This window comes from Populus nigra, chromosome 1 (assembly GCF_951802175.1).
Source record: "Populus nigra chromosome 1, ddPopNigr1.1, whole genome shotgun sequence".
Lineage (NCBI taxonomy): Eukaryota > Viridiplantae > Streptophyta > Magnoliopsida > Malpighiales > Salicaceae > Populus > Populus nigra.
Genome location: NC_084852.1, coordinates 34,087,378 through 34,114,143, shown reverse-complemented (window position 1 = coordinate 34,114,143; position 26,766 = coordinate 34,087,378). Strand labels below are relative to the sequence as shown.

At 33.4% G+C, this 26,766-nt stretch overlaps 2 protein-coding genes across 2 annotated transcripts in view; one reads left to right on the top strand and one right to left on the bottom strand.

Moving 5' to 3' along the window:
- Nucleotides 1-2,477: 2,477 nt before the first annotated feature.
- Nucleotides 2,478-7,730, bottom strand: LOC133671660 (heat shock 70 kDa protein 15-like). Its single transcript, XM_062092477.1, has 10 exons — nucleotides 7,573-7,730; nucleotides 5,626-6,856; nucleotides 4,898-5,125; nucleotides 4,694-4,789; nucleotides 4,387-4,605; nucleotides 4,038-4,232; nucleotides 3,809-3,955; nucleotides 3,545-3,694; nucleotides 3,332-3,462; nucleotides 2,478-3,165 (listed from the first exon to the last, which is right to left on the bottom strand). Exons 2-10 carry the CDS (start codon nucleotides 6,793-6,795, stop codon nucleotides 2,943-2,945), a joined length of 2,559 nt encoding a protein of 852 aa, XP_061948461.1. The 5' UTR covers nucleotides 6,796-6,856; nucleotides 7,573-7,730; the 3' UTR covers nucleotides 2,478-2,942.
- A 13,030-nt stretch (nucleotides 7,731-20,760) lies between these two features.
- LOC133681493 (regulator of telomere elongation helicase 1 homolog) overlaps nucleotides 20,761-26,766 on the top strand; it is a 17,183-nt gene continuing 11,177 nt past the window's right edge. The window contains exons 1-12 of the mRNA XM_062104545.1: nucleotides 20,761-20,975; nucleotides 21,269-21,528; nucleotides 21,856-22,004; nucleotides 23,551-23,632; nucleotides 23,730-23,877; nucleotides 24,058-24,214; nucleotides 24,443-24,726; nucleotides 24,866-24,911; nucleotides 25,939-26,080; nucleotides 26,167-26,321; nucleotides 26,410-26,501; nucleotides 26,583-26,729. Coding sequence (XP_061960529.1) covers nucleotides 20,874-20,975; nucleotides 21,269-21,528; nucleotides 21,856-22,004; nucleotides 23,551-23,632; nucleotides 23,730-23,877; nucleotides 24,058-24,214; nucleotides 24,443-24,726; nucleotides 24,866-24,911; nucleotides 25,939-26,080; nucleotides 26,167-26,321; nucleotides 26,410-26,501; nucleotides 26,583-26,729 — 1,764 coding nt within the window. The 5' untranslated portion in view covers nucleotides 20,761-20,873. The remainder of the gene's footprint in view (nucleotides 20,976-21,268; nucleotides 21,529-21,855; nucleotides 22,005-23,550; nucleotides 23,633-23,729; nucleotides 23,878-24,057; nucleotides 24,215-24,442; nucleotides 24,727-24,865; nucleotides 24,912-25,938; nucleotides 26,081-26,166; nucleotides 26,322-26,409; nucleotides 26,502-26,582; nucleotides 26,730-26,766) is intronic.

Below are 26,766 nucleotides of genomic sequence, written 5' to 3'. Positions count from 1 at the left end.
CAAGGAATGAGAAGAAAGAACCCTAACCCCTCTCTTACTCTTGCAAGTCACCACAAGAGAGAAAATAGAATGATATTTATAGTGCTATCTTCTTGTTAATTACACCTTTACCCTCATCCCTTCTTATCATTTGTACATAAACCCCTAAACTTTTTTTATTTGAACATTGACCCCTCTTACTTTTACATATTCATTTTGTCCCCACAAAATTTTTCTTTCTAATAATTTAGTGCTATATTCACTTTTTATTTCATTAATTCCACCATTTTTATCTTAATTTAGGTTTTTTAATTTAATTTAACCCATTTTATTATCGGTTAAATTTCTCATATTTTAATAACCCAGAAAAATTATAACCAGGGATTTACAATTACACCAATTATTCCTCATGCTTATTACAAGTACGTTGTGATATTTATTAATGATTACAGTCGGTTTATCTGGGTGTGTCTCAATTTTCTACTTGTATTAAGATATTGAGATCTTATTCGGGTGGGGAATATATGTCTCATGAACTTCATGATTTCTTACATAAAAAAAATGTTGTCTCACATCTCTCATATCCTTATACGCCACAATAATATAATAGGATTGTTAAGCTTGCGAACTGTCATCTTTTAGATACCATTAAGACCTTATAGATTAAGTCTTTTGTACCATCTAAATTATGGGTCGAAGCTTTGCTACTATAGTTTATCTAATAAATAAAATGTCATCTCAGGTGTTAAATTTTAATTCCTCATACTATCATATGTACAATAAATTTCCTAGCTATAATGATTTTCATATTTTTGGTTGTGTTTGTTTTGTCTATTTGTCTTCTCATAAACGACATAAACTTTCTACTTAGTATGCTAAATGTATTTTTTTTGGGTTATAGTGTTTCTTACAAAGGTTCTGTTTATTATTATTTGAGCTGTAACAAATTTTATATTTTTAGAAATGTTGTTTTCTTTAGCAATCAATATTTCTTCTCTACTTATATTGAACCTTTCTTTGTTGCTCCAATTCTTCCTAAGTTTAAGGATTTATCATCTTTTTAACGATTCAAGCCACAAAATATGTATGAAAGATGTTGACCAACTTTACTTTTTCTTGGATCTGCTCCACTACCTAAGATTGCTCTTAAGACTGTTTCCATGCCTCCTCCTTTTAAGTCTACTTTTTGGTGCTTATTGGAGTATCTCATCCCTCTAGTCAGTATGGTTTTCCAGTTATTTTGTCCACTATTAATGTTACAAGTCATCTACTAGTTTTTTTCTCCTATTTATTTATATGGATGACATTGTTATTGTGAGAACTGATTCTTTATTGACTAAGAACCTTCAACATCTTTATGATTGTTTTCACATGAAAGACCTTTGTTCATTATACTTTTTTTGGGGAGTTTTTGCATCAATATAAATATACTCAGGATTTGATTTCTTTAGCTGGTCTTTAGGACTCTTCTCTGGAGATGATGTTAAGCTTTGACATCGAGAGGGGGATCTTTTTCTTGATCATACTCTATTTCAATAATTAGTTGGCAGCTTGAATTATCTCAATATTACTCGGCCTAATATCTCTTTTACAGTTCAGCAAATCAGTCAATTCATGCAATCTCCATGTCACTGACATTTGATAGTTTTTTATCACGTCATTTGATATCTATTTGATTCTTTTAGTTGCGGTCTATTCTTTCTAGATAGTTTTTACATTTGTCTTATTGCCTTTAGTGATGCTGATTGAGCAGGATATCTTGATATACGTCACTCTGTCAAGGGTTGGTGTATGTTTCTTAGAAATTCCTTCATATCTTGATTTAGTTTCCAAATCTTTGATTGATCATGAATATAAAGCCATGTTGGTGAGATTGTTTAGCTTCTTAGGTTATTTGTAGAAATTAAATTTTCCCTCTTCGTGCTACCCCTCTTCGTGCTACCAACAAGAGTGTTATTCATATTGCTATCAATCTTATTTTCGGATTTAATTTCAAGCCCAAAGAGAACTACTCAAAAATCAAGACATGGATGAAGGTGGCAATGACACTCATGGTAAATGCAGTCAGAAGTTGTTGGTGGTAAAATCAGAGAGGACCTTTAAAGTGCGGAAATCAGTCCGCAGAGTCAGACGCTTTCGATGAAGGTGCTGTTTGAGTCATTTTCTGGACAGAAAATGTCGTCAGAAGTAATCTGTTTGCCTGGATTATTTTCAAATCGATTGGCAGATCAGCTTTTATATTGACTCACAATTTACTGAACTTGGAAGACTGGACAGACTAAAAAGTGTAAAAACAAGTAAAGCATTAAAGTGAAAAAAATAAAATTTAGTGTTTTCAGATAGCTGTGCTAATAATATTAAACACCAATACCACGATACCATGTTTTAACATCAACGGCCAGCAGCGAGCCTGCTTCTTCACTTTCTTCGAACAGCTTCACCACGCGTTCCTAGTACAGGCAACCAAAACGTATGCAAAACTGTTTGGGATCGAGATCAAATAGAATCAGGCACCCTGCTTTGTAGGCAAAGCAAGACTTGAAAGTTTATATTAGGAACAATGAGGGGGGGGGAAACAAGCCAATATTTGATGCTGAGGACATCCTACAGAAAGGAAAAACCAAAAAATAGCGGGCACTTAAAACACTGACCCTCAAAAAAGAGTACACTCCGGTCTCTGCACAACAAAAGTCAGGGCAAAAAGACCTTTGAGGCCTAAACCTCTCTTAAAACCCCCTTTTTTTAAACCCGGATTCTAGAGACTAGCTCTCAAGATAAAATTCGGTGAACCACACACGACGGGAGGGCTTCACAGGTGAAAAGATGAGAAAGACATCAAAGACCCACATCCTCACATAATGTCAGCCCACCAAAGAGTTCGTCTCGGCCTCCTTAAAAGTTGTTCTGATACAGCGGAACCAAATTTCTTAATTCAATACGACAGATTCTGTAGCTGCATTGAATTATGCAGTCTCTGACTTGTCAGTCTCCATTGGTTCTCCAGAAGCAGGTGGCACCTCGCCACTGGCAGCTCCTGCAGTCTCATTGGCACCAGCATTAGCACTGGGGTCAGCATTCGCATCTCCCTGCTGTTGCTGTTCACTACCCTGAGGTGGTGGAGTTGCTGGAGTCTCAGGAGTGGCTGGTTTGGCTGGTTTTGGTTTCGTCATTATAGGCCTGCAAAACCTGCAGAAACAAACATTCTAATCTTAATGCTGACCAAAATCTCACCCTATACAGGCCAGGAAAAGCAGCTGAATGTTGCCACACCGTATCAGAAACATCCCCCCCATCTAAGCTTAGAGAACTGCAAAGAAAAAACTCAAAGCAAAGATGAAACAAGAAATAATACCTATCAAGTGCCTCAGCCTTCTTTCTCACATCAGCTGACAAAAGAACTGGAGTGGCATATTTGGGAAGTGAGTCCTGATGTTGCTTCTTCTCTCTTAACCAGGCTTCAGCTTCTACACACTCGTTCAAAACCTATCACATACCAAGACAATGGCTTTAGTTAACACTTTCACCACAACAAACAACCACATACAAAAATCTAACAAGTCTTTACCTTTTGCTTTTCAGTCAAGTCAATGTGCTCAAATTTAGGATCACTAGACACTGCTGCCTCTCTGTAACTATTGACACAATAAACAAGCTGATCAATCACAGATCCCCTCTCTGTGTACTCCTTGTAGCGCTCTTCAATAGGATCACCTTGCTGCAATCATTAACATCATTAAACATGCACTTGAGAAATAACCAACCAGCCCCTTTTTCACAGGACAAGGAGAAGTGGACAAACACACACTCTCAGAAAAATAGGAGTCCTTACTTTTTTGAGCTCCTCAAGCTTGGCAATGTAGACACCCTTGGTTTCATCTTCACCATCCTCATACAACCAATCTTCTGTCTCCTGCAGTTTAGCTGTGAATCCCTCCCTCTCAGGGTCAGTGACAAACTCCTGGTATCTGTCACTTAACTGAAAATACAAAAGCATTGTAACATCTGACTATATGAAGGCTGCCAAAAAGTCATGCTGTAAAGTAAAGATTAAATTCTACCTTATTCCTCATATCATAGACATAAGCTTCAACAGCATTTTTCTTTTCTTTTGTTTCCTCCATAACCCGGTCTTGCAATGCCATTTCATACTCTTTTTCTAGTAGTTTTTCCACTTCTGCTGCCAGTATTCCACCATAAACCACCTCTGACACAGGGATGTTTGTTTTCTTTACTTTTTTCTTGGGAACCTCAACCTGAAACCAGGGAAAAAGTTTTTAAAGAAACCTGGGTCTATGAAAGAATGTATCAAAAGGAAAAGATGTTCTCCTCCAAGCTTCTGACTGTACCACAACTGAAATTTAATGTAGTTAGGTCCTACACAATCCTAAATTGTAGGGGCTAACTGACCTTGGTATCAGTTTCCATTTGTGTTGGCTTGTCAGCCTCAGGGATCCCATTTTCAGCCCCAGAAACATCGGCAGCTGATTTTGCCTCTTCCATATTGGCATCTGCTTCTTTAGGGCCCTTAGTAGCAGCGTCACTGGGAGCTTCATCAGTATCCATCTTGGCAGGTTCCTTTGCTGGCTCTTTTGTGACAGGAACTTCAACCTCCTCTTCCTCCAAAAGCTGACAGAAGCATAACATCAGTAAGGCTGGTACATATATTATTATTAATAAACTACAATGAGAATCACAAACACTCTTCAAGACTTACAGTTGCCGATTCAACAGACACAACCCCATGCAGATTCAAGCGGACTTTCACCTTCACTTTTGCACGTTCACTTTTTGTAGACTGGAAAGGACCAATCTGCAAGTGAAGTTCATATGACATAGATTAATACTAAAATTAGGCCATGTCCTTGCGATCACATTAATTAAAATTTTGAATTTTTGATACTGCATGTTAACTTCCTACCGTGTATGTACTGATCTTAGCTGGAGCCTGCAATTCACTGACATCAGCGTATTGTACATCAATGGAGAACGTCCCTGACCTATAGAATGTCAAAGCCTTGATGCTAGGAATGGGATTACCCTTGGGGAAGACAATAGTGCTCTGTTGATTATCTGCTGCTCCATTCTGAGAATCTGGAGCTGCACCTTTCCATGATACAGCAATTGAAAATGGGAAGCATTCATGGACCTGGAAAAGGAACAGTCAACAATTCATGCAATGTACTTCATAGAATTTTGATTGCTGGGAACCAAAACATAGGCAAGCAGAAGGTCACACAAAGCGACTGATAATAAGGTTGAAAAGCACATCTACATTTCCAAGCCATAACAACTGCAATATCTACAATAAATTAAAGAATGCATCTAAGATAACATGATGACTCTCAAACTTGGTATCCTTAATTATTCATCTTTTTCATTAAACAAATTATATAGCAGCCAGGTATTAAAAACAGTAGGGCTCCTCACTCTGCAAGTCTAATTCCCTTTCTTTTTTTGCGCATCTAAACAATTCAAAGATTAACACAGTTCCAGTCGCATCATTAAATGAAAGAAGACATAAGATGCCAATGCTATAGCACTAAGTGAATAAAATCATATGAAGCTATAATCATGTTAGCAAAGATATCACCAACATATTATATCATAAAAATAACACTAATAGCAAACAAGTTAAGAAGATTTTACCTGGAACTCTCTCACTTTAAAAGTGGGACTAAGAATAGCACACTGCAATGCACAACCCCTGGAGACACTCTCGCTAGAATTCATTGTACGCCTAGGTTCCTTTCCAAAGAACTCAGTCAAAATCTTCATTATGGCAGGTACACGAGAAGCAGAGCCGACCACTTCAACCGTATGAACATTCTCAACTGCAAGTCCAGCATCCTGTAGTGCCTTCTCCAGAGGCCTCTTCACACGTTCCAATATCGGAATGCTAATTTGTTCAAACTCTTCCCTCTTAATAATGCCTCTAACATCCTTCTCCTCCATTAAGCATTCAATATTAAGAGGTGCCACTGGGTTGGCACTAAGAACCTTCTTCAGCTTCTCACAGGCAGCCCTAAGCCTAAGGCATGCTCTCGCATTCTGGTAAACATCAATGTGATACTCTGCCTTGAACTTGGTGGTGAAGTGTTGGAACAGAGCTTCGTCAAAATCTCTACCACCCAAGGAACGATCAAATGAATGAGCCAAGATCTTAAGTTGACCTTTCTTGAATCCAGCAATGCACACTTGCATGCTTGCATGTCCAACATCAACAAAAGCAACATTCAACTGGTCATTCTCAGGCAAATCTGTTTTATAAATACCATAAGCCAGAGCTGTAGCTGTGGTCTCATGCATCAAACGGAGAGGATGCAATCCAGCAATTGTGGCTGCATCCAAAACAGCCCTCCTTTGAAGATCAGTGAAATATACCGGAATACCAATACAGCAATCCACCACTGCTGCATTCAGATTTTTCTGGCCTATGATTTTCAAATCTGCGAACACCATTCCCAAGACTTGGGTAGGTGTGAACGTCCTCATCTCACCCAAATACCGTGCCTGAATTAAAGGAAATCCATCAGGACTTTCAGTGACTGTAAAAGGCAATGACTTCAGATCCCTTTGCAATTCAGGATCTGAAAAGGGGCGTCCAATTAACCGCTTGATCTGGGAAATAGAATTTTTGGGATTCATCATGGTCGAGGCAGCCCCTGCAGTCCCGATGAAACGCTGTTTGTCGCCAAAACATACAATAGCAGGAGTCTCACGCTTTGATTCATCATTAAGCACAACATCAATCCCTCTTTGTCTCGCAACAGCAACAAGGCAGTTCTCATTACCAAAATCAAAACCAACCACACTCATGATTGCCAAAAATAATTGCCGATTTATAAATCGGTTATAGCCCTATAAGTTATGTGGCAAGCTGCACAAAACAACCAGAGATCAAATCTAATTGCCACTAACGAAAAAAGTAACATAATCATCACAGATCAAAAGGCAATGCATGAATCAGGAATAAAAATCCAAGCAGTCATAGCATCAGAGTAAATAATATAAAGCCACAACAAACCCAAGACAAGAACCAGAAAAGGCACACAATCAAAACGGATTCATACTTTTCCTTATGGAAGCACAGCCTAAAGAGACAAAAAAGGAAGAAAGGTACAATTCTGCAGTGTATGAGTCACTACCGCCAAAACCCTTAAACCCACAAATCCACATATATATATATATATATAAAAATTTCAATTACTAATGCAGACGATTATACAGCAAAAAATCTGTAAAAAATACAAACTTCAATATGTAATTATTGAATCAACAATCTAATCACCATAATAGCTTCTTGCTACTATTATTACTATTAACCTAAAATATAACAGGAAACAATTAAGAAAAAAATGATAATCAGCTGAATCTAACAGAGAAAGGCACGATCAACAAGAGACCTACAATCAATGAAAAAAATTGTAAATCTTTAGAGGTAAATCTAGAAATAAGAACTCACAGATCTATAAAAAGCTCTAGAGACAGGAGAAAGGAAACACCAAATCGGTGATTTGGTAGCTAATTAATAAAAGCTGTTTAGAATGATGTAAATCAAATCTAAGCTAGGGTTAGAGATAGATACGAACTTACCTGTAATACAAGAGGAGATGGAAATACGGAGCGACGGTAGGGGTTCGGGTGGTTCTAGAAATCTTTTTTTTTCTTATATAAGAAAGGAAACGAAACGAGTAAAGCTTTAACTTAAATGAAAAGAGGGAGCGCAAGCGAGGGCTGCTCTTTTTCTGTTTTCTTTTTTTTATAAAAAAAATAGGGTTTGGTTTGGATTTTTACATTTAAAAAGTATTTTAAAAAATTTTAAATTAATTTTTTTATAATTTTAAATGATTTGATGTGCAATGTATAAATTTAAAAAATATTTTTAAATATTTTTTTTAAATAAAAAACAACTCATATCATACATATTCTGTTGTTGCGAGTGGAATTTTTCATTTTTATTTTTTCTTATTATTTTCTGTATTTATATCATAATTACTAACACTGACATAAAAATAAATATTTTTTTATGAGTAATTAAAAAATAAATCGATCTGTGTAGGTGGGGGTCGACGTGGGACGTCTGAAGAGAAGAGGAGAGATGAATCGACCTTTTGTTGTGTTTCTTGTGCTTCTAGAAACATCTACTACCTGGACTTTCTGTCATGAGATACTGCCATGCTTAGTGTAGATTTTGTTTTGCTTAGTTGGGCTAACTTTCATGGGCCTGTACTGTTTTATAATCAATCTGGGCTTGGGCTTGGGCTTGCCCTTGATCTTCTTGTTTTTTCCTGTTTCTAAAAGTGTGTTTGGTAGTGTGGTTGTGGGTACTTTTTAAATAGCTTTTCGTGTCGAAATGCATGTCAATGATTTTTTTTATTTTTTAAAAATCATTTTTAACATCAGCATATCAAAACGATCCAAAAAGTACAAACCGCATTTAATTTTAACAAAAAAAAATTTAAAATTTTTTGAAAACGCAGTCGCAGCCGCGTTACCAAACGCTGCCTAAATCTCTTTCCATAATTCATAACTATCCCCAGGAAATCAATCTTCTTTTCCACCTTTTCAAATATAAGATTCTGCTTCGGAAGTATAATATCACAAGAAAAAATATAAATGTTAACTTACTGATTAAAGAGATTTGTTTTATTAAATTTAAGCTAAGAGACCATAGCTTAAATATAAATATATACATGCAACGTTGTAAATGAAAAGCTGGATTTTTTTAAAATATTTTTTATTTAAAAATATACTAAAATAATATTTTTTTTATTTTTAAAAAATTATTTTTATATTAATACATCAAAATAACATAACATATAAAAAAACATTAATTTAAAATAAAATAAAATATTAATTAACTTTTTAAAAAAATAATTTTAAAACGCCGAACTCAATCAAGAATAGTAGTAATTTTAGCTTTTCTTTCTTTCTTTCTTTTTAGAAACTCCAACGGGATTGCTAAATCAATAGGTGAAATAACATTTCTCTCTATGAAGTGTTATTTCTACACATTTTATAAAAAAAATAAAACATGGCGAAGGTACAAATAATCGTCGAGCAACGGCTATTTCATCTGCACTTGCCCCTTCTTCCTCTTTAAAAATTGATGCAAGAAAATGGAGCCACTTCAAATCTCAAAGCACCTTGCCCTGGCTTCTCAATTCAGTTGATTAATTGTTCTTGCTCGTCAATTAAATGCTTGCCAATCGTGTGTGCGCTGATGGAGCTGGGTTGGGACTGAAATCGTGTGTAAAATACGATGGTTGATAGAAAGGCTGCTGACAGCGAGGGGGTAGAGAGCCGCTGGTGTGGGTTAGTGGAGGAGGGAAAGTTCGTTGGCTGCCATGGGTGGTTTTGCTGGTTGTTGGTGGCTATGCACAGAAGCGTGCACAGAAAGGATTGTGGCCTGAGCTTCGGCTGAAGGGAGAAGATGAAGGAAAAGAAAAATGTTTTTTTTAATTCAAAGTAAAACGGTCAGAGTTTTATGATAAAACCTATGGCCTCCTTTTAATTCCCTATTTTCAACCTTGCTTTGTGCAGAATGCCCCCGCTATTTTTCTTTTCCATGTTTTAGGCAACGTCTCTCGATTGTCTCTTATTATTTTTTAGTCCTTCATTTTCTTTTGTCACTCCATTTTAATCCCCTTCTCTTTATTTATTTTATTTTTGATTTTTTTTAATTTTTTGAAAATACATAGAAAAAATAGGGTTAAAATTGAGTTATGACAATGGTGTTTTAAAGTATAATTTGAATGTATATTATATAGAAAATCTCTAACTTAAGTTCCTTTTTTTTGTACTCGGATGGATTCAAATTTACCAAGCTATTTAACAACATTTCTTATGAGTGAGTCAAAAAATATTATTTCTAGACCAAGTGAGAGGGTGTTTGTTTTTGTGATAATTATTGTGGTTGTGGTTTGATAAAAGTGATTTTGAAAAAATCACTTTTGTTGTGGTTAGTTTATATAAAATGTGTGTTTAGTTAAAATTGTGGTTTGAATTTTTTTTTGTCCAAAATCATGTCATGATATGTTTGGTTAAAATTATGGTTGGGATTGATATTGTACATAAAATAACTGAAAAGAACATAAATTAATTTATTATGTTTTAAATAGAAAAAATAACATTTAGTAGAAACAATAATCGGCATAAAAAAAATTATTCACTTAAAAAAAACCATTATTGTCTTATCAAACTTGTTGCAATGCTATCACAAACATAATCTATATGTGAAGCCTTTTAGTGCCTACGTGTTTGTGATCGTAAAACCACATCGGTTAAAATATCATTAGGAACAAAATCATGATGGCGATCAAACTCATTAAATGCAACATCTTGGATCGACTTCCTTCGAATGTAATTATGTAGTGTCATTGATGCGACAACAATTTGAACTTGTGTTTTCTAAAGAAACACAAGCATGTTTTGCAAGATTCTCCACCTTTTCTTCCAAACTCCAAAAGTATGTTCTATTACACATCGTAACGATAAATGGACACAGTTGAATATTGCTTCCTGACTTTGCGGTCGTCCTCATCGATGAAATTCTAGCAGATGATATCTCTCACCTCTATATGCTCCTAAGTAACCATACTCATTGGATATCCCAAATCAACAAAATAATATTTCCCTGCATCAAGATAATGTTCGTTCAAAACTTAATTCCTATTATAGACCAAAAATAAAATTATTCAAATTTAATAACACCCCCATCTTTTATTTCTCAATACCTTATGATGGATTCAAAAATCTTATATTTGGATTGTCAATCACCTCAAGAAATATTCTTGTATCGTATGCATTATCTTCCCACCTAGCTCAAATAAATATGAATTGCATGTTAAAGCTACATGCCATCATTATATTTTGAGTGGGTACATTTTTTCTGCCAATAAATGGTATTTGATTTTCTTGTGATACACAAGCACGTACATGTGTTCTATCAATCGCTCTAATACAATTCTACATAAGAAAATAGTTTAGCAATCAATTGAAATGTAGTCAAAATATTTCTTTGTAACCTTTTTATTATTTAATAACTTAGAAAAATTATTTTTCACCTTAAAATATGGCCTATATCTTGGATTCAGTGCGATTTTCGCTGGTGTTGTGGAGAATTTTGGATCTACCAGTTTGATTAATTCAACAGCTAGCAAGCACATCGACATGAGAACTTCGTTGAAATATCTGTTTTATTTTATTTTTGAATTTTGAACTTTTTTGCTTTTTTGAAAATACATAGAAAAATAGGATTAAAATTAAGTTATAACAATAATTAATGCTGTTTTAAAGTATAATTAAAATGTATGTTATATAGAAAATCTCTAACTTGAGTTTTACCTAGGATTCAAATTTGCCAAGCTATTTTTCCACCTTTCTTATGAGCGAGTCAAAAGATATTCTTTTTCGACCAAGTGATCTTAATCAAACAATCAATGACTTTATACACTCTAATTTAAATGTCCAACCAGTAAAAAGGCAACAAAGAAGTGAGAACTTCTCATCTAATAAAGATTGTTTTATTTGTGTTTGCATGGTTAAATACAAGTAAAAACTCAATTACATGAGTTGATCAACAAACAAAATATTATTGGCTTGAGTATATACTTACTTTATAGAGAGTAATGGAAATTCAAACAATCATTCCCAAGTAAGAATTTCAAGCAGATGACAATAAATGAATAGAGAAGTTGATAAATTTGTTGGACTTATTACCTAAATTGAAAACCACCATTAAAGTGGAATGACTGAAATGTTGACTTTTGAGTCACATATTAATATTTTTATATATTTTGATGATAACAATTAAATGAAAAATTGACAAATGATATACTTGGTTAAGAATAACTTTAAACAGGTTTGTATGAAGAACATCAACAAGCACGAATGACTGAATGAAGAAATCAATCAACAAATTTAAGATGCGGAGCAAGTAAAGACTTAGTTTTTAAGTATTCATTTTAGTGATCAAATGTAAATCTTTATATCTTACATGATAGTACAAATTAAAATAAAATTTACAGACTTCACATTGCATGCATTATAAGATTGATATGCATTTGGTCGGTTCAAGATTCACCGAGTTTAAAACTGTCAAATCTGGATTTTAAGTTGAACTGGTCGATTGTTTTATTTGTTAGAAGAATAGTAACGGCTACAAAATGACTGGTTTTTCCTATAAACATATATGTAGCTTGTATAGTTATATAATTAAATAGAGAATCTAAACATATATCATATATAAGTTATTTTAAGAGCAAAACAACTTCAAAACCATCAATCCTCAATCATACATATATTTATGCATTAAAACCTTCATATTATAGCACAAGAGTATACATTCACATTCTCACAACACTTAAACACCGTCAAATCCCTTAAGTGTTATTAAGTAAGCTATAGAGATCAAAGATTCTCAATTATAAAACCCACTCTATTCAAAGAGTATTTGTAACAGTCCCAATTTTTAGGACAACAGACAACAGTTAACTGGAAATTTCAGGAAATGTTTTTAAAAAAATCCACTGTAATTTCTACCAAAATTTCGGCAGAGTCTTCCATGCACCGAGAGGTTCCAAGTTATCGACAATACAAGATTTATACTTACTATATCATTCACAGCCGGATCCAATCATCATGGATTTCAATCAATCTGAACCAAACTCATCATCATTAACACAACACATCTTATTCAATAATATTACAAAATTTAATTTCACAAAAGGAAATAATGCATAATTAAAATGCTACATATTATCATTACATCAACTATATCATGCATAATAATACCATACAATAAAATTCAAGTGAAGGATCAAATTACAACTATAAACATGCATGGTTTAAATAGGTACTTAAAAATTACATTCGAATTTACGGGTCAATACTACATTTTTAAGTTTAGAAGGTAAATGTCTTGAAATACAACAAAATTACATAGCAAAAGATAGTTAAACTAAGTTCACTCCTAACGTAACCCTAACGGGCCTAAAAATAACAAATAACATGTACATATAAATATAACAAAGTAATAACGACAATAATAACAACCATAGGTAATAATTGTTATAACATTTCTTCTGACACATAAAATTTAAACATAGACTTCTTTGCAATATGTATTTTCCATCTAATATCCTAATCAATTATCGAGAGTAATTTCATCTTAGAAATCGCAACATGAATAAAATGATTTTAATGTCATCTCTTTATGGATCAATCCTTATTTGATACTAATATATTCTTCTCTTGATATCATTAGCTTATCCCTTTTTTTTGGAATAACTAATTAACACTTCGCCTCCCATTCTTTGAAAGTTAATTGCCGATACTAATGAATCTCATTAGTATCATTAGTCTCTCATTACTGAGTTAGACTAATCAATTCCATTCAAGTGCCAATATCAATACAATCGATTAATATAATTAACTATTCTTAACCTGGAATAGTTAATCAATTCTTACCCATATATGGTTTGTCATCTAAGTTGTTGATGTCAAGAACCTTTGAAATCATTAGCCTCCTTACCCGAAATGGCTAATCATACCAGAAATGGTTGCTGATACCAATACGACCTATTGATATCATTAACTATTTCCGACCCAAAATAATTAATCAATTTATTTTTTCCCCTTAACCGGGAGTAACCATACCGATGTTAGTAATTTTTACTAACATCATTAGTCACCTAATTACCTAGAGTCGACTAATTAATTTGAGGAATGTCGGTACCAATGAAACCCCATTGATACTATTAACTACCCTAATTTCCATGATAGCTAATCAATATCATCACAATATTCTATTTATACCGATCACATAAACATAAATTACTAGATTTAAATCACACACACACACACACATACACACACACACACACACACACACATATATATATATCACCAAGTTCAAATCACTTATATACCTAGCAAATTTAAAATGGTAGGAGATAAAGGAAATCCTTAGGTGTTGGGCACCTACCTACTGTAAAAGCTTGACTGGTAGTCCCCGACTGTTGTCTAGGTCTTGTGGCTCCCCCTGTATTAACAAGCATGCTATGTCATTACTTACGAGCATTTATTCCTTTAAATAAAAAATATATATAATTTCTTTTAATCATCTCATTTGTTAGTATCCATATGTCTTTAAATTTACATCTCATGTTCCCATTAAATCTTTTTCCTTAATTTGTTTTTAACAAAAATGCAAATCAACATTACAATCGGCGTAATTCTTCATCCGAATATTGTTTTGTGTTTTATCCATAACTAACATTATATAGTTCGGTTTAAGGTGTGGCTTAATCCTTTGGAAAGCTAAGATACAAAGTTATAAATCTACTGAAGGGAGAAGAATCCAGTTTTGCTCCTAAAGCCCTAAAAACTACCTGTTATCGAGAAGATGACCAACCGTCTAGTAGGGTCTGTCCTGAACCCCTCTTGGTTATTAACCTATAACTGGAGTTTTAAAACTCCAAATTAAGCAAGGTTAACTTTCTTGGATAGCTAATATCCAAATCTATAATTTATGTGAAGAGATCTAGTCCAAATTCCCCATGGAAGATCAAGAGACGAAACTGTCTAGTTTCGTCAACAATTCCATAACCATTCACACATCACCAATTTAACTTATCATTATTCAAACCAATTCCTTGCCATGTTATATATACATTATGATGATGTTAAAAACACCTTCTAAGAATATATTTGTCCATTTTCATTAACTAGTCAATCAACATTCTTCTCAACCCTCTTTAACACCTTCATTGTTATTCCTTAATGCATTTTTCATCATTTTAATTCATAGAATCACACATCATCAAGTCAAATATTCAAATAAACACCCTCTTTCTTCCTACATCAATGGCCGACCTCACACTTAGCAAGGGACTACCAATTTCTTTTCAAAATTACTTGTTATTTCAACTTATTTTTATCCTATTACATGTCACAAATATCAATTTAATTCAATTTCTCATTTCCCCCCAAATTCATCATGAACCCTAACCTTAATTTGATGCAAAATCAATGGAAACTTAACAAATATTGTAAGAACTTGTTAAATGGAGGTTGGGACACCTAATCAAGCAGTAATCTAGGTTCCACGTGCTAACAAATCAAGGATTTCCACCTCTTCTTCCTTGTTTGCTGCTGCCTCCCCTTCCCTCTCACTCTATCCCCAAATTCTTCTTTCAATAACACTCTAAATCTAAGTGATTTTGCTGCCTAAATCCTTTAGTATCACTAGTTCTTTTCTTTTCTTGATTTTTTCTCTAGGTTTCTCATGGATTTTAAAGCAAAATGGAGTTTTCCCCTCTCTTCCCTCTCAATCCCCCTATGATCGGCTGCACCCAAGCCTATTATTGGAAAAAAATTATCAAAATCTCACTATGTCCCTTCAAATAGTAACTTTTATAGTTATCGGGTGTTATTTCCTTCGTCTCGGTATATTTTTAATGTCGATTTTCAACGAGCGATATCAAAATTCATTAATTTATACCTCAGTACCTATCTTTCCTCATATATTACTTCCATTAAAATTTAATTCACATTTTGAACCTTTTTTTATTTTTCTAGCATTTTTGCACTTTTATTTTAAAAAATTTGTTCGCTAACCAATTTTCTGAATTTTAAAGGTCAATATCCCTCCCTTACTGCAAACATCAAATCCCTAATTTTCATAATTTATTAGCTTAATTTTCTTATACACTTGTTTTAGAATTTTTATAGAACTCTTGGGTTGTATCAGGTTTACGTTTCTTGACCAACATTAAAAGCAGTGATTTTGGATAAATTTTTGTATCCTTACCCTTCATATATATATATATATATTGTAATAGTCCCATATATCAAAATTCATACATCATATATATATATATATATATATATATATATATATATATATATATTGTAATAGTCCCATATATCAAAATTCATACATCATTCATTTTATTTTCTTTATCTGATTTAAAATATTTCTTCAATTTCACACTGAATTTACACCTGGGGTTTATAGTATTTTGTGACTACAAAATTACATTTGCAAGAACTTGAGAGCTTGGATGAACTTTTGGCATTGGTGAGCAGTGATTTCAGATAAATTTTTGTATTCTTACCCTTCATATATATATATATATATATATATATATATATATATTAATGGTCCCATATATCAAAATTCATACATCATTCATTTTATTTTCTTTATCTGATTTAAAATATTTCTTCAATTTCACACTGAATTTACACCTAGGGTTTATAGTATTTTGTGACTATAAAATCACATTTATAAGAACTTAAGAGCTTGGATGAACTCTTGGCATTGGTGATATATTGTTACAAAGGGGAAAATCTTGGGGGGGGGGGGCGTCTTCAAATGGTGTATAGTCTTGTCGAATTAGTAAAAGAGTAAAATATTCAAGTACAACTGATACTTGAGGTGTGGATATAGATTTGTCCACATTAAAAATCAAGTTTACAATCTTCTTTTCTTTACTTGTTTATTTTATTCACTTTAATTATATTGTTGGTTATTATATTTATTATGCTTAGCGTGCTTAATTGTTTTAAATTGTATTCTTTATTGATATTAATGGAACATCTAATCCACCTCTTCAGGTGTTATTGTTGTCTCAATCCTAGAATAACATAAAAAAATTAAAGGTAATTTTAATATTCATTTCCATGTTAAATTGTTATTTTTTATTATTTTTAATTTCTCTTATTCTTTTTACCAAATTAATGATGCTTGTCACACGTGTGCAACATCATGATGATTCGTCCACCACTCAAGGAAAAATGTATTGGTCTACCTGGCAAATATGGAGAGACAAGGAATTCTTGTCTCTTATCAGTAGAAAATTTGAATGGGAGTCGTCACCTAATATTTTGGTCACTAGGAACCCTAACTAGTCTTAGAGATCAGGTACAGAGACTGGTTACGTAAAGGGAAGGTATTAGCATCCCAACTATGCCCTACCTAAGGTAAAGTGCATTTATTTTGTTGTCTGATAAAATCTAAAGTCTTGTTGTGGTTTCTAATTATTAGTTTGTCTAAGGTTTAAGAAAAGCTCTTCTTAATAAGGAAGTTCTTTATCTTAATTGGGTAAAACCTAACCATTCTAGCATCTAAAAAGAAGAATTTAATATCCAGAATATGTATTACGTGTAATGTCATACCCCAGATACTAAAAGACAAACAAAATAAAATTTTTGTTGTTTTTGAAATTTTGACCAATGTTCTCTTGACTTTAATAAACTAGTTATTAAAGCCAAAATACATGCTAAAACATTGTTTTTTGGTCTATGAAAAACACAATATGATTTTTTAGCTTTGAGACACTAGCCGTATGCATAAAAACATTTTTTCTGTTTTCAATTTTTTTGTATTTTTGGAAGTTTTGACAAAAACCGAGTACTTTAATACCGAATTCGTATTTTTACAAAATAAAATATAGACCAATATTAAGCAAAAAGGCGTATAGCAAAAGATGAAAAAGTCACAAAATTTTGAAAATAAAATTTTAAACATCTTTTTGAACAAGGCCAGATCCGGCCCAGTTCTGTGGGCTGGGCCGAACCCGGCCTAAGGGCTGGGCGGAGAAAGAAAAAGGAACAGCAGATCACCCTCCACTATTCATATGCAGCATGAACAGCGAGGGGTGACCGGAGAAGGAAGGTAACGATGGGCGCAACTAACCGGACATCGACCAGCTGCTCGTTGTGCTGATGGTGGGGGTGCTGTCGTTGCGGTGGGGGGACTGCGGTGGCCGGCAGTGCTTCTCCTTCTTCTTCCTCTCCCTCCTCTGTGTTTTTCTCTTCTTTTTTTTGTCTTTTTCTTTCCTTTTCTCCTCCTCTTTTCTTTCTTATCTGCTCTGTCCTTCTCTTCTCTTTTAGTCTTTTTTCTTCCTCCCCTTTTTCTTCTTCGTCTCCTTTGTATTTATATGAAAACATGGGAGAGACATGGTTGGGGCGGCCACTGTACTGCCGCCCCACGATTGCCCGAGAAGGCATGTCTCCTCCATTTCTTCAACATGTGGGAGGCCACTGGTTAACTAAGTAAGATAAGGTCTTTGGTCAGCGTCTTTTTAAAGGGGAAGGCGATGGAAAACGCAGGGGAACAAAAGCTCCCTTCCCTTATTTTCTGCACGTCCAAGGGAAGAAGAAGATGTACGGTGTCGTTCACAACGACACAATTTTAGGTCTTTTTTTTAATGAACAATGTATGAAACGACGCTGTTTTTGCTAAAACGCGTCGTTTCATTTAAAAGGAAAAGGCGGCAAAACCTTATGTCAAAGTCCAAATTAGTCTTCAATTTGTAATTTGTTCAATCAAGTCTTAAATTGCAATTTTGATTTAACAATCAATGCAATTGCATCCCTGCCAAAAATCAAACAGCGGCCCTGAAGTTGGCTGCCTTCTTCACTTTGGTCCTTGGTCTTGAATTTGTACAACTTGCCCCTCAATTGATCAATAAACTTCTAATTTATTCAATTTGTCCCCTGATTCGGTTTAATTACATCCCCTCTATGTATGTGCATTTTTCATTTTGGTCCCTGGTTTCGGATTTCTATAATTAAGTCCCTAATTGGCCATTAAACTTTAATATTTATGCAATTAAGCCCCTGATTTGACCAAATTAACTCTATAAAATTATAATTTGACCCCAGAACTTTAATTTCTTTCAATTAAAGCCTAAATTGACCTAAAAATCAATTTTTCTTACAATCAAACCCTCCAGAAATTCAATTAAACCTTTAATAAAATTTAATTGAGTTTATAAACATCTAATTTTGGACTTTTCTTCATCAAATTGAATTTTCTTTGTCAATAGGGTTCTCACTAATCAACAAAATACTGTGAAATTTCAATCTTTATATTTTTGAACGTCCTCAACCAATTTTTGACCATTTTCTGAGCGTTTTGGCATCCTTTTTTCGCTGATATATTTTTTTATAATATTTTTTGATTGTTTTGTATTTTTTTTGAAGAGAGAAAAAAAATGTGAATTGGGAAATAACCCAAAAATAGGTTATGACAATGCTCGATAAATGTATGCCTTTTGTATTAGCAAACAATTTCAATTTGAACATTGTTGGGTTATCTTAAAAAAAAAGGAACCCAAATGGCAATATGAGCTTGCAAATCAACAACAAAAGGTCAAACAAAAAACAAAAAGGTCATGCTAGTGCAAGTCCTACTTCATCAACTCCATTTACTCTTGATTCAGTTAGTTTAGGACAAGTTAGTGAATCGTTGATTAATCAAGATAGGCCAAATGGTAAGAAAACTACAAAGGAATGGATTAAACGTAGATAAGGTAAAGAGAAAGTTAGAGAGACATTTGTAACAAATCTCTTACAATAATTAAAGGATACTTTAGTTAAAATTAAGGAACAAAAGAAACATGACAAGAAAGTTATGTTAGAGCAACAAACTACAATGATACAACAAATTCAGGAGAAATAAGAATTGGAAAGGATCGAGAAAGAAGATAAAATTATGAAAATAGGTATTTCTAAGTTGGATCCGATTTCTGTAGCATATTTTGAAAATAAGAAGTTAGAAATTATTGAAAAGAGAGGTTTTATTTTTTTAATTAATTTGATTGATGTATTTTCAGGTTAATGTATATTTAATTAACAATGTTGAAATTTCTTGGTTTTTTTAAACTTGTTGATTAATATTTAATTTTACTCTAATATCAATTCACAAGAGCTTTTCAAGTTCTTGTAGCACACAACAATAACAAAGAAATAGCACAACCATAACAAGAAATAAAACAATATAAAAATATTGGAAAATTATAATAACATAATAAGCTAAAATCTAATGATTTTACTCATCACTATGTTGTTTCCACAAATGTTCAATCAAATCTTCTTGTAATAGAAACCTAATTACTCTATTCCTGATTCGATTATGAGTTTGAAGAAAATCATGTACTTTTAGTGTTTCACCATGTAACACTGATAAAATAATTTACTTCATGTTCACGATCAAATATAAGGTTCATTTTTGTTTTATCCTCAATAATCATATCGTGTATTTCTATGCAAGCTTTCATAATATTTCCAAGCATTTTTTCATCTCAATACCACACAATTCCACACACAATTACAAAACGAGACTGCACACCCTAAATGCCCACTTTATGTCATTTTTTGCAAACTCTTGCTTGCAAAATATTACCTCTTCTTTGTTCTTAATAGTCTTGAGATTGTTTTAACAAATAATAATCAATTAGGATAAATCTCATAATCTAAATGGTATCATTCAATGATCCAATATTCAATTTAAAAAATTTCCCTTACCTGGCAGGTAGCAAGTATAGGCTCCATCATGGGCGTCAATTGCTTAAATTCTATGTTCATAATTACAATAAGATTATTTATTTAACCAGACCCTTTTAGTGTCTTGTTAATAATTAATAATAATAATATTAACAAAAAAGGATGTGTTAAAGTTTTTGGAAGGAAGCAAGCATATACGATCTGATAAAATCCTCAATGACCATTCAATTAAGAGAGTATTTAGAAATATCATATCAATTGCTTTTTAAAATGTTTTTTTTAAATATATTAAAATAATATATATCAAAATCATCTAAGAATATAAAAAAATAATTTAAAATAAAAAAAATTTATATTTTTTAAATATAAAAACAAACGGTTTGTATATTTTTTACTTGGTATTTCAATTAAAAGAAAACTGAAGACGAAAAGGAATAAATAATGAAACGACAACGGTTAATGACAAGCGGAGTGGCGGGAAAATCTCTCGCTTTCTTACTAGGGTTTTCATTCTCTTACCATCTCATTAACGGGGAAGAGAATCAGGAGACCATCAACAACTTTCCGAGAAACCAACCAGACCCTGGAAAAGGAAAATGCCGACCTACAAGATAAGGGGAATCGACGTTGATTTCCCGTTCGAGGCTTACGATTGTCAGCTCGTTTACATGGAAAAAGTCATACAGTCCCTCCAAAACGTAAGTCCTCAAATATAGAACGCTGCGTTTCATTGCTTCCTTAAGCTTTCCACTCATCACCATTCTTAGCTTCTGATAATGCTCCGTCACGACAAAAATCAACTAATTAGAGAAATTAATTAATTTCAATAGCTATGCTTGACAGCTGTTTCATTTTTCAATCTGAAATACAATTCTTGCAAGTTTTAATCCTTTTGTGTCCTATTATCGAAAAAGCCTTTAATTTACTTATTTTAGTTAATTTTTCAGTGTTAAAAGTCACAAATTTATGCTGTTTGTTAAAAATATGGCAGAAATGCAATGCCCTTTTGGAGAGTCCAACGGGAACCGGGAAAACTCTATGCCTTCTCTGTGCCACATTGGCTTGGAGGAAGAGTTTAGGTGGATTTTCGACTGGTAAGATTGAAAGGAATGGTCGGATTGCGGGTGGTAAATTGGATATTGTGCCATCATCACAATCTGAGGATCGCAATCTTCCGACTATAGTGTATACTTCACGCACGCACAGCCAACTTCGGCAAGTGATTCAGGAGTTGAAGAGGAGCAGCTACAGGTTGGAGTTCATTTTCTGGTTTGATTTCTTTTGCAGTCAAAATTATTAACAGTGGATGGAATTGAATTCGGTTCTTGATGTGTTGCTTTTGTCTATTACTGTCAGCTGTATTTGTGTCATATGGTGGAAGCCAGTGTCTTTATATCGAGGATTGTTGTTAGTTATTCACATATTCTTTTTGAATGATATCAAGGGTGTTGGGCTTCCTTGCAATAGATGTGGTGTTAGTAGTACTAGTAGTCTTTTTATTAGGACAAGTTCAATGGATCAGTCTGATTATTGGGTTCAGTTAGAATTTCAATTTGCTAAAATTTAAAGAATATGCAGGCCTAAAATGGTAATATTAGGATCTCGGGAGCAGTTATGCATTCACGAGGAAGTCAGCTTACTACGTGGAAAAGTACAGAATAATGCATGCCATCTTATTTGCAAAACACGGGGAAAGCGTCAATGCACCCATTATTCCCGTGTTGCAGGTATTATACTTTGTGCATTCCTGTTGTGCTTGAATCCATCTACAATTGTTTTATTATGGTAATGTAGCCACAAAATGCTTGAAAGAGACGACTTTCTATCTAGATGAACATTGCACAATCAAGATTTTGGGCTCTCAATAACTTATGCTGTTATATCCCAAACTTAGTTTGGATTAAAAATTAATGGATAAAAGTTTCTGGTTATGCAGGGAGGAGAGTAAGGGTCTATTTATATTAATAGGAAACTATTTTTCTTTTTTATTTTCAGTTTTCTTTCCATTTTCCAGTTTTCCTTTTCCACTGGAAAATTCGGTGTTCATTTGTTGAGAACGAAGATGAATGTTTCCATCAAAACCAGCTTTCCTTTTCCACTGGGAACCTGGAAAACATGTTCATTTGTTGAGAACAAAGACGAATGTTTCCATCAAAAAATAAGAAATATCTCAAGATTACAATTTACAACTATTTTTCATAGAATAACAAAACCATAATTTACAAGTCATCTTAATATTTTGTATTCATGATAATCTAATTGTAGAATTTATTTCATTCAAATAAAAAATTATCATAAAAAGTTAAATTGTTAGTTTAAATAACATCTTTATATTTGATTTATGATAAAAATTAAATGTGACACTAACTAAATATGAAAATGCAAAAACAAATAATTTTAATCCTTTTGTATATAAAAGAATCGTTTATGTCTTTTCTTTATTTGGAAAACGATGGAAAACTTGTAAATTAAGTGTTTTCCTAATTCAATACAAATTTGAAAAATGAAAAACTAGTTTTCCTATTTTGTAGATGGAGAAATGTTGCATTTGAACATGAAGTTCCAGTTTTCATCTTTTTTTATACTCCATTTTTTCATGAAATTGAAGTATCACTCTATTTCCAAATAGCTCTTTAAGTGTCATTGATTCTAAACTATGTTGCAATAGTTCATTCATACTAACATTGATTTTGTTTTGCCTGACAACTAGCTAAATGTAAAATACTATCCTATTCATGTAATTTGCAATAGAGAGACTTGTTATGTAAAGTATAGGATGCTCTCTTTTATCCTTGATTTAGCTCCGGTTTTCCTCCCCTTCTCTTCATAGTGTTAGTTGGCCTTTCCTCAAATTTTCTCACTGAATGAAGTTAAATTTAATTTTCTTATTCCTGAGACTTGGGCATCAATTCGACATTAAATGCTTCTACATTTCTACCCTTCTTTTTTTCTCTCTACTTCTTGCATGCACTCAGAGGCTATTCTAATCCTTCAAATGCTGTGAATATTTGGTGAATTCATGGATGATAATTAATTAGAAGTGTTTTTTTTCAAAAAACAATTTGATGGATAAAGTTTATGGTGATGACTGTGGTCGAATTTAGCATAGTAAATATTTTATTGAATGTTTAAGATGTCACCGACACTTTCAGATCGCATTTGCAGATCACATACAATAAAGAGGTTGAACAGCTGAGCTCAAAGTTTATTTTTCCATACAGTTATAATCTCAACAAAATCTGACGTCTATATGTGTCTGTTCTTACATTCTAGATTATGTGAAATGCAATCCCCATCTTGGAGATGAGCCTGTCGACATAGAGGATTTGGTTAATATTGGAAGAACATTTGGACCGTAGGTTTAATATCCTCTTTTACAAAAAAAAAAAATAATATTAAAAGGTCGTAGCCGTTGATGGTTTTGTGATTATTCTGTCTGCTAATACTTGTAGATGCCCTTACTACATATCAAGGGAGCTCCACAAGGTTGTTGATATTTTGTTTGCACCTTATAACTACCTTATTGATCGTGGAAATCGAAAATCTCTTGCCATTGACTGGGACAACAGTATACTGATATTTGATGAAGCTCATAACCTGGTAAGCAGAAACAATTGGTGTTTTCTTTGCCAGGAAATTAGAATTTTCTTGTAAATTTGTGAAACCATATATGCTGGTTTCTTAATGTTATCATTTCAGAAAACAAATTTTTCTTGCTGACAGTCATCTGCATTTGATGTTATATGAGTTTAAACTCTTATATTAAAAAATACGCTGCAGGAAAGCTTATGTGCAGATGCAGCCTCTTTTGACATGCCTTCTTGGCTTCTCACAGCTTGCATTTCTGAAGCAAAATCTTGTATTGACCTTTCTGTGACAAGGAGGGAAGAATCAAATGACAAATCATGGAATCCAGATAATTTTGCTATTCTCAGAGGTATTCTGGTCTCTGATTGCTTAATTCTGTCAATATGCACTTGCTATTCTTATATGTACGCATTGGTTCTTCCTCAACTCAACTTGATCCATGCCTATATTATCTCACTATATGCTGTTTAGGATTGCATGTTCATATATACTTCCTGCTATTCTTCTTACAATTTTGTTGCTATGCTTGTAATTGATATGGCCGTACTTCTTGGGAGCTAATTTTCAACTGTTGCAGCACTTCTTTTGAAGCTTGAGAAGCGGATTGCTGAAGTGCCCATTGAATCCAAGGAATTGGGATTCACCAAACCTGGACCTTACATTTATGAGCTTCTTGCTGATCTTAATGTTACACACGACACTGCAACTAAGATCATTGATATAATCAAAGATGCAGCTGTTCTCCTTGAAGAAGATAAGCAGGACAAGTCAAAAGGCACTGGTTGCAGGCTGGAAAGCATTAGTGATTTCCTTCAAATAATTTTTAGAGAAAAGAACAACTCCCATGCGAATTTCTATCGAGTAAGCTTTAATTTTATGATTTGGTCATAGAATTGTGTAGGACTTGGATGGGAGTTTTATTGCCAATCTCGTTTCCCTTTTCATTAGCTGTTATTTCTGTTTTTTTATTTTCATTGAAACTTTTCTATGTTCCTTTTAGGTTCATGTGCAGGAAGGTGAGGCAAATGCTGCAGATGTCTTAAAAGGTATTCAGGGAAAAATCATGCTCTGATGTTTGGGCCAAAATTTCATAGTGTTCCACTATTCTCTATGTTCTCACTTGCAAAATCTCTTTTGACTTCCTGATTTATCAGCTTAAACTTGCAATGCCCAAGTTAAATAACACATTCCATACTTGCATGATGTTTAATGTTTTGTATAAAAACTAACTCTTGGGAATTCATGTAAGAAATTTGTCTTGTTGAAAAGTATTACTGTCCTGCCTTTGATACTGAGCAATTCTGCAATGTAGTTTAGGTTTGGAGCATATCTTACTGAATCTAGAATTATCTTGAAATAGAGTGGCTTAGTGTCATTGTTGGAACATATTGGAGGGGCCTGGCAGTTTTAGGCTTTATAATGTAGTATAGACAATGGGTTGGTGGTAGCAGAACTTTATTAACAATGTTGTTGGAAAGCTCATCATGGGTCTCTGGTTCCACTTGCTGGGTTATCAGTTAATGTAATTTGCAGGTAATTTCATGTATACTTCATTAACAAAGGGGAAGTATCACAAAAGATTACAATCATATTTGATAAATTACTGACATGCATAAAAAAGGCTTTTAGTTTTTATACTGTAGAGAAAGAACAGAGAGGTTGGGCCAAAACGTGATTCCTCCCAGCCTTTTTTATTTATTTATTTATTCCTGTAGATAATAATTACCTGAAAGATACCAGATTTTCCATCAAACTTGGCACAAAAGAAATAATTCCACTATATTTGGTCGCCAAGCATTATGGCTTATTCATTTCCTGTGATTTCTTGTAGAGATGCACAATGTGCAACTCCATTTAAAGATTTTTGTGGTTTTAACTTATGTTATATTTCAAGATTGATTGCATAACTCATGTTTTTCCTGTGATTTCTGGTAGAGATACACAATTGTAGGATATGAGTTGATTATTTTTATTGAACACACGCCTTCCTGCTACAAGGATAATTGTGTGAGTCTATATATATATATATATATATATATATATATTCAATATTCCATTATTTTGATTGTGCAGGTAAGCCATCTAGAACGCTCAGTTGGTGGTGTTTTAATCCCGGAATCGCCATGCAAGAGTTCTCTCGAATGGGTGTTCGCTCTATTATTTTGACATCTGGAACATTATCTCCCTTGGATTCTTTTGCACAAGAGTTGAAACTGTGAGTCTCTTTTTGTAGATTGTATCTTGTAAAAAACTTAAATGACTTTAAAAAGATGCTGACTAGAGAATTTGGTTCCACCTCAGAGATTTTCCCATTCGGCTGGAAAACCCTCATGTCATATCCTCAAATCAGATATGGGCTGGTGTTGTACCAGCTGGTCCATCAGGTCGCTCATTGAACTCATCTTATAGAACCCGTGATTCTCTAGAATACAAGCAGGAGCTTGGAAATGCTATTGGTATGTAACACAATTTATCAACCAAACTGTTTTTTCCATCTGTATCATTGTCCACTGATTGATGAGTTTCGTGAATTTTATTTTCCAGTCAATTTTGCCCGAATAGTACCTGATGGACTGCTCGTATTCTTTCCATCTTACTACCTTCTGGATCAATGCATTAGTTGCTGGAAGAATAAGGTAAGGCATCATATACAAATACAGCAGTTTGTATAGCACATATGTTAGCTTTAATCTCTGTAAATATTCTATGTGCTGCAGAGTCAGGCAAATTCAACCACAATATGGGAAAGAATCTGCAAGCATAAGAAACCTGTTGTAGAACCTAGACAATCCTCACTGTTTCCTCTTGCAATTGAGGTAAGTAACGCAACCTACAAGTTAGGTCAACATGATTGCATATTTGTTGTATTTACTATCAGCAACTAGGATGTTCTTTTGGATT

Bases quoted from the DNA above. Each gene is read 5' to 3' on its own strand.
- LOC133671660 (XM_062092477.1), bottom strand. From the start codon at position 6,795: ATGAGTGTGGTTGGTTTTGATTTTGGTAATGAGAACTGCCTTGTTGCT. The intron at 3,695-3,808 runs GTAAGGACTCCT...TAATGATTGCAG, and splicing joins AGCTTGAGGAGCTCAAAAAA to CAAGGTGATCCTATTGAAGA. The intron at 3,463-3,544 runs GTAAAGACTTGT...GGTATGTGATAG, and splicing joins ACTTGACTGAAAAGCAAAAG to GTTTTGAACGAGTGTGTAGA.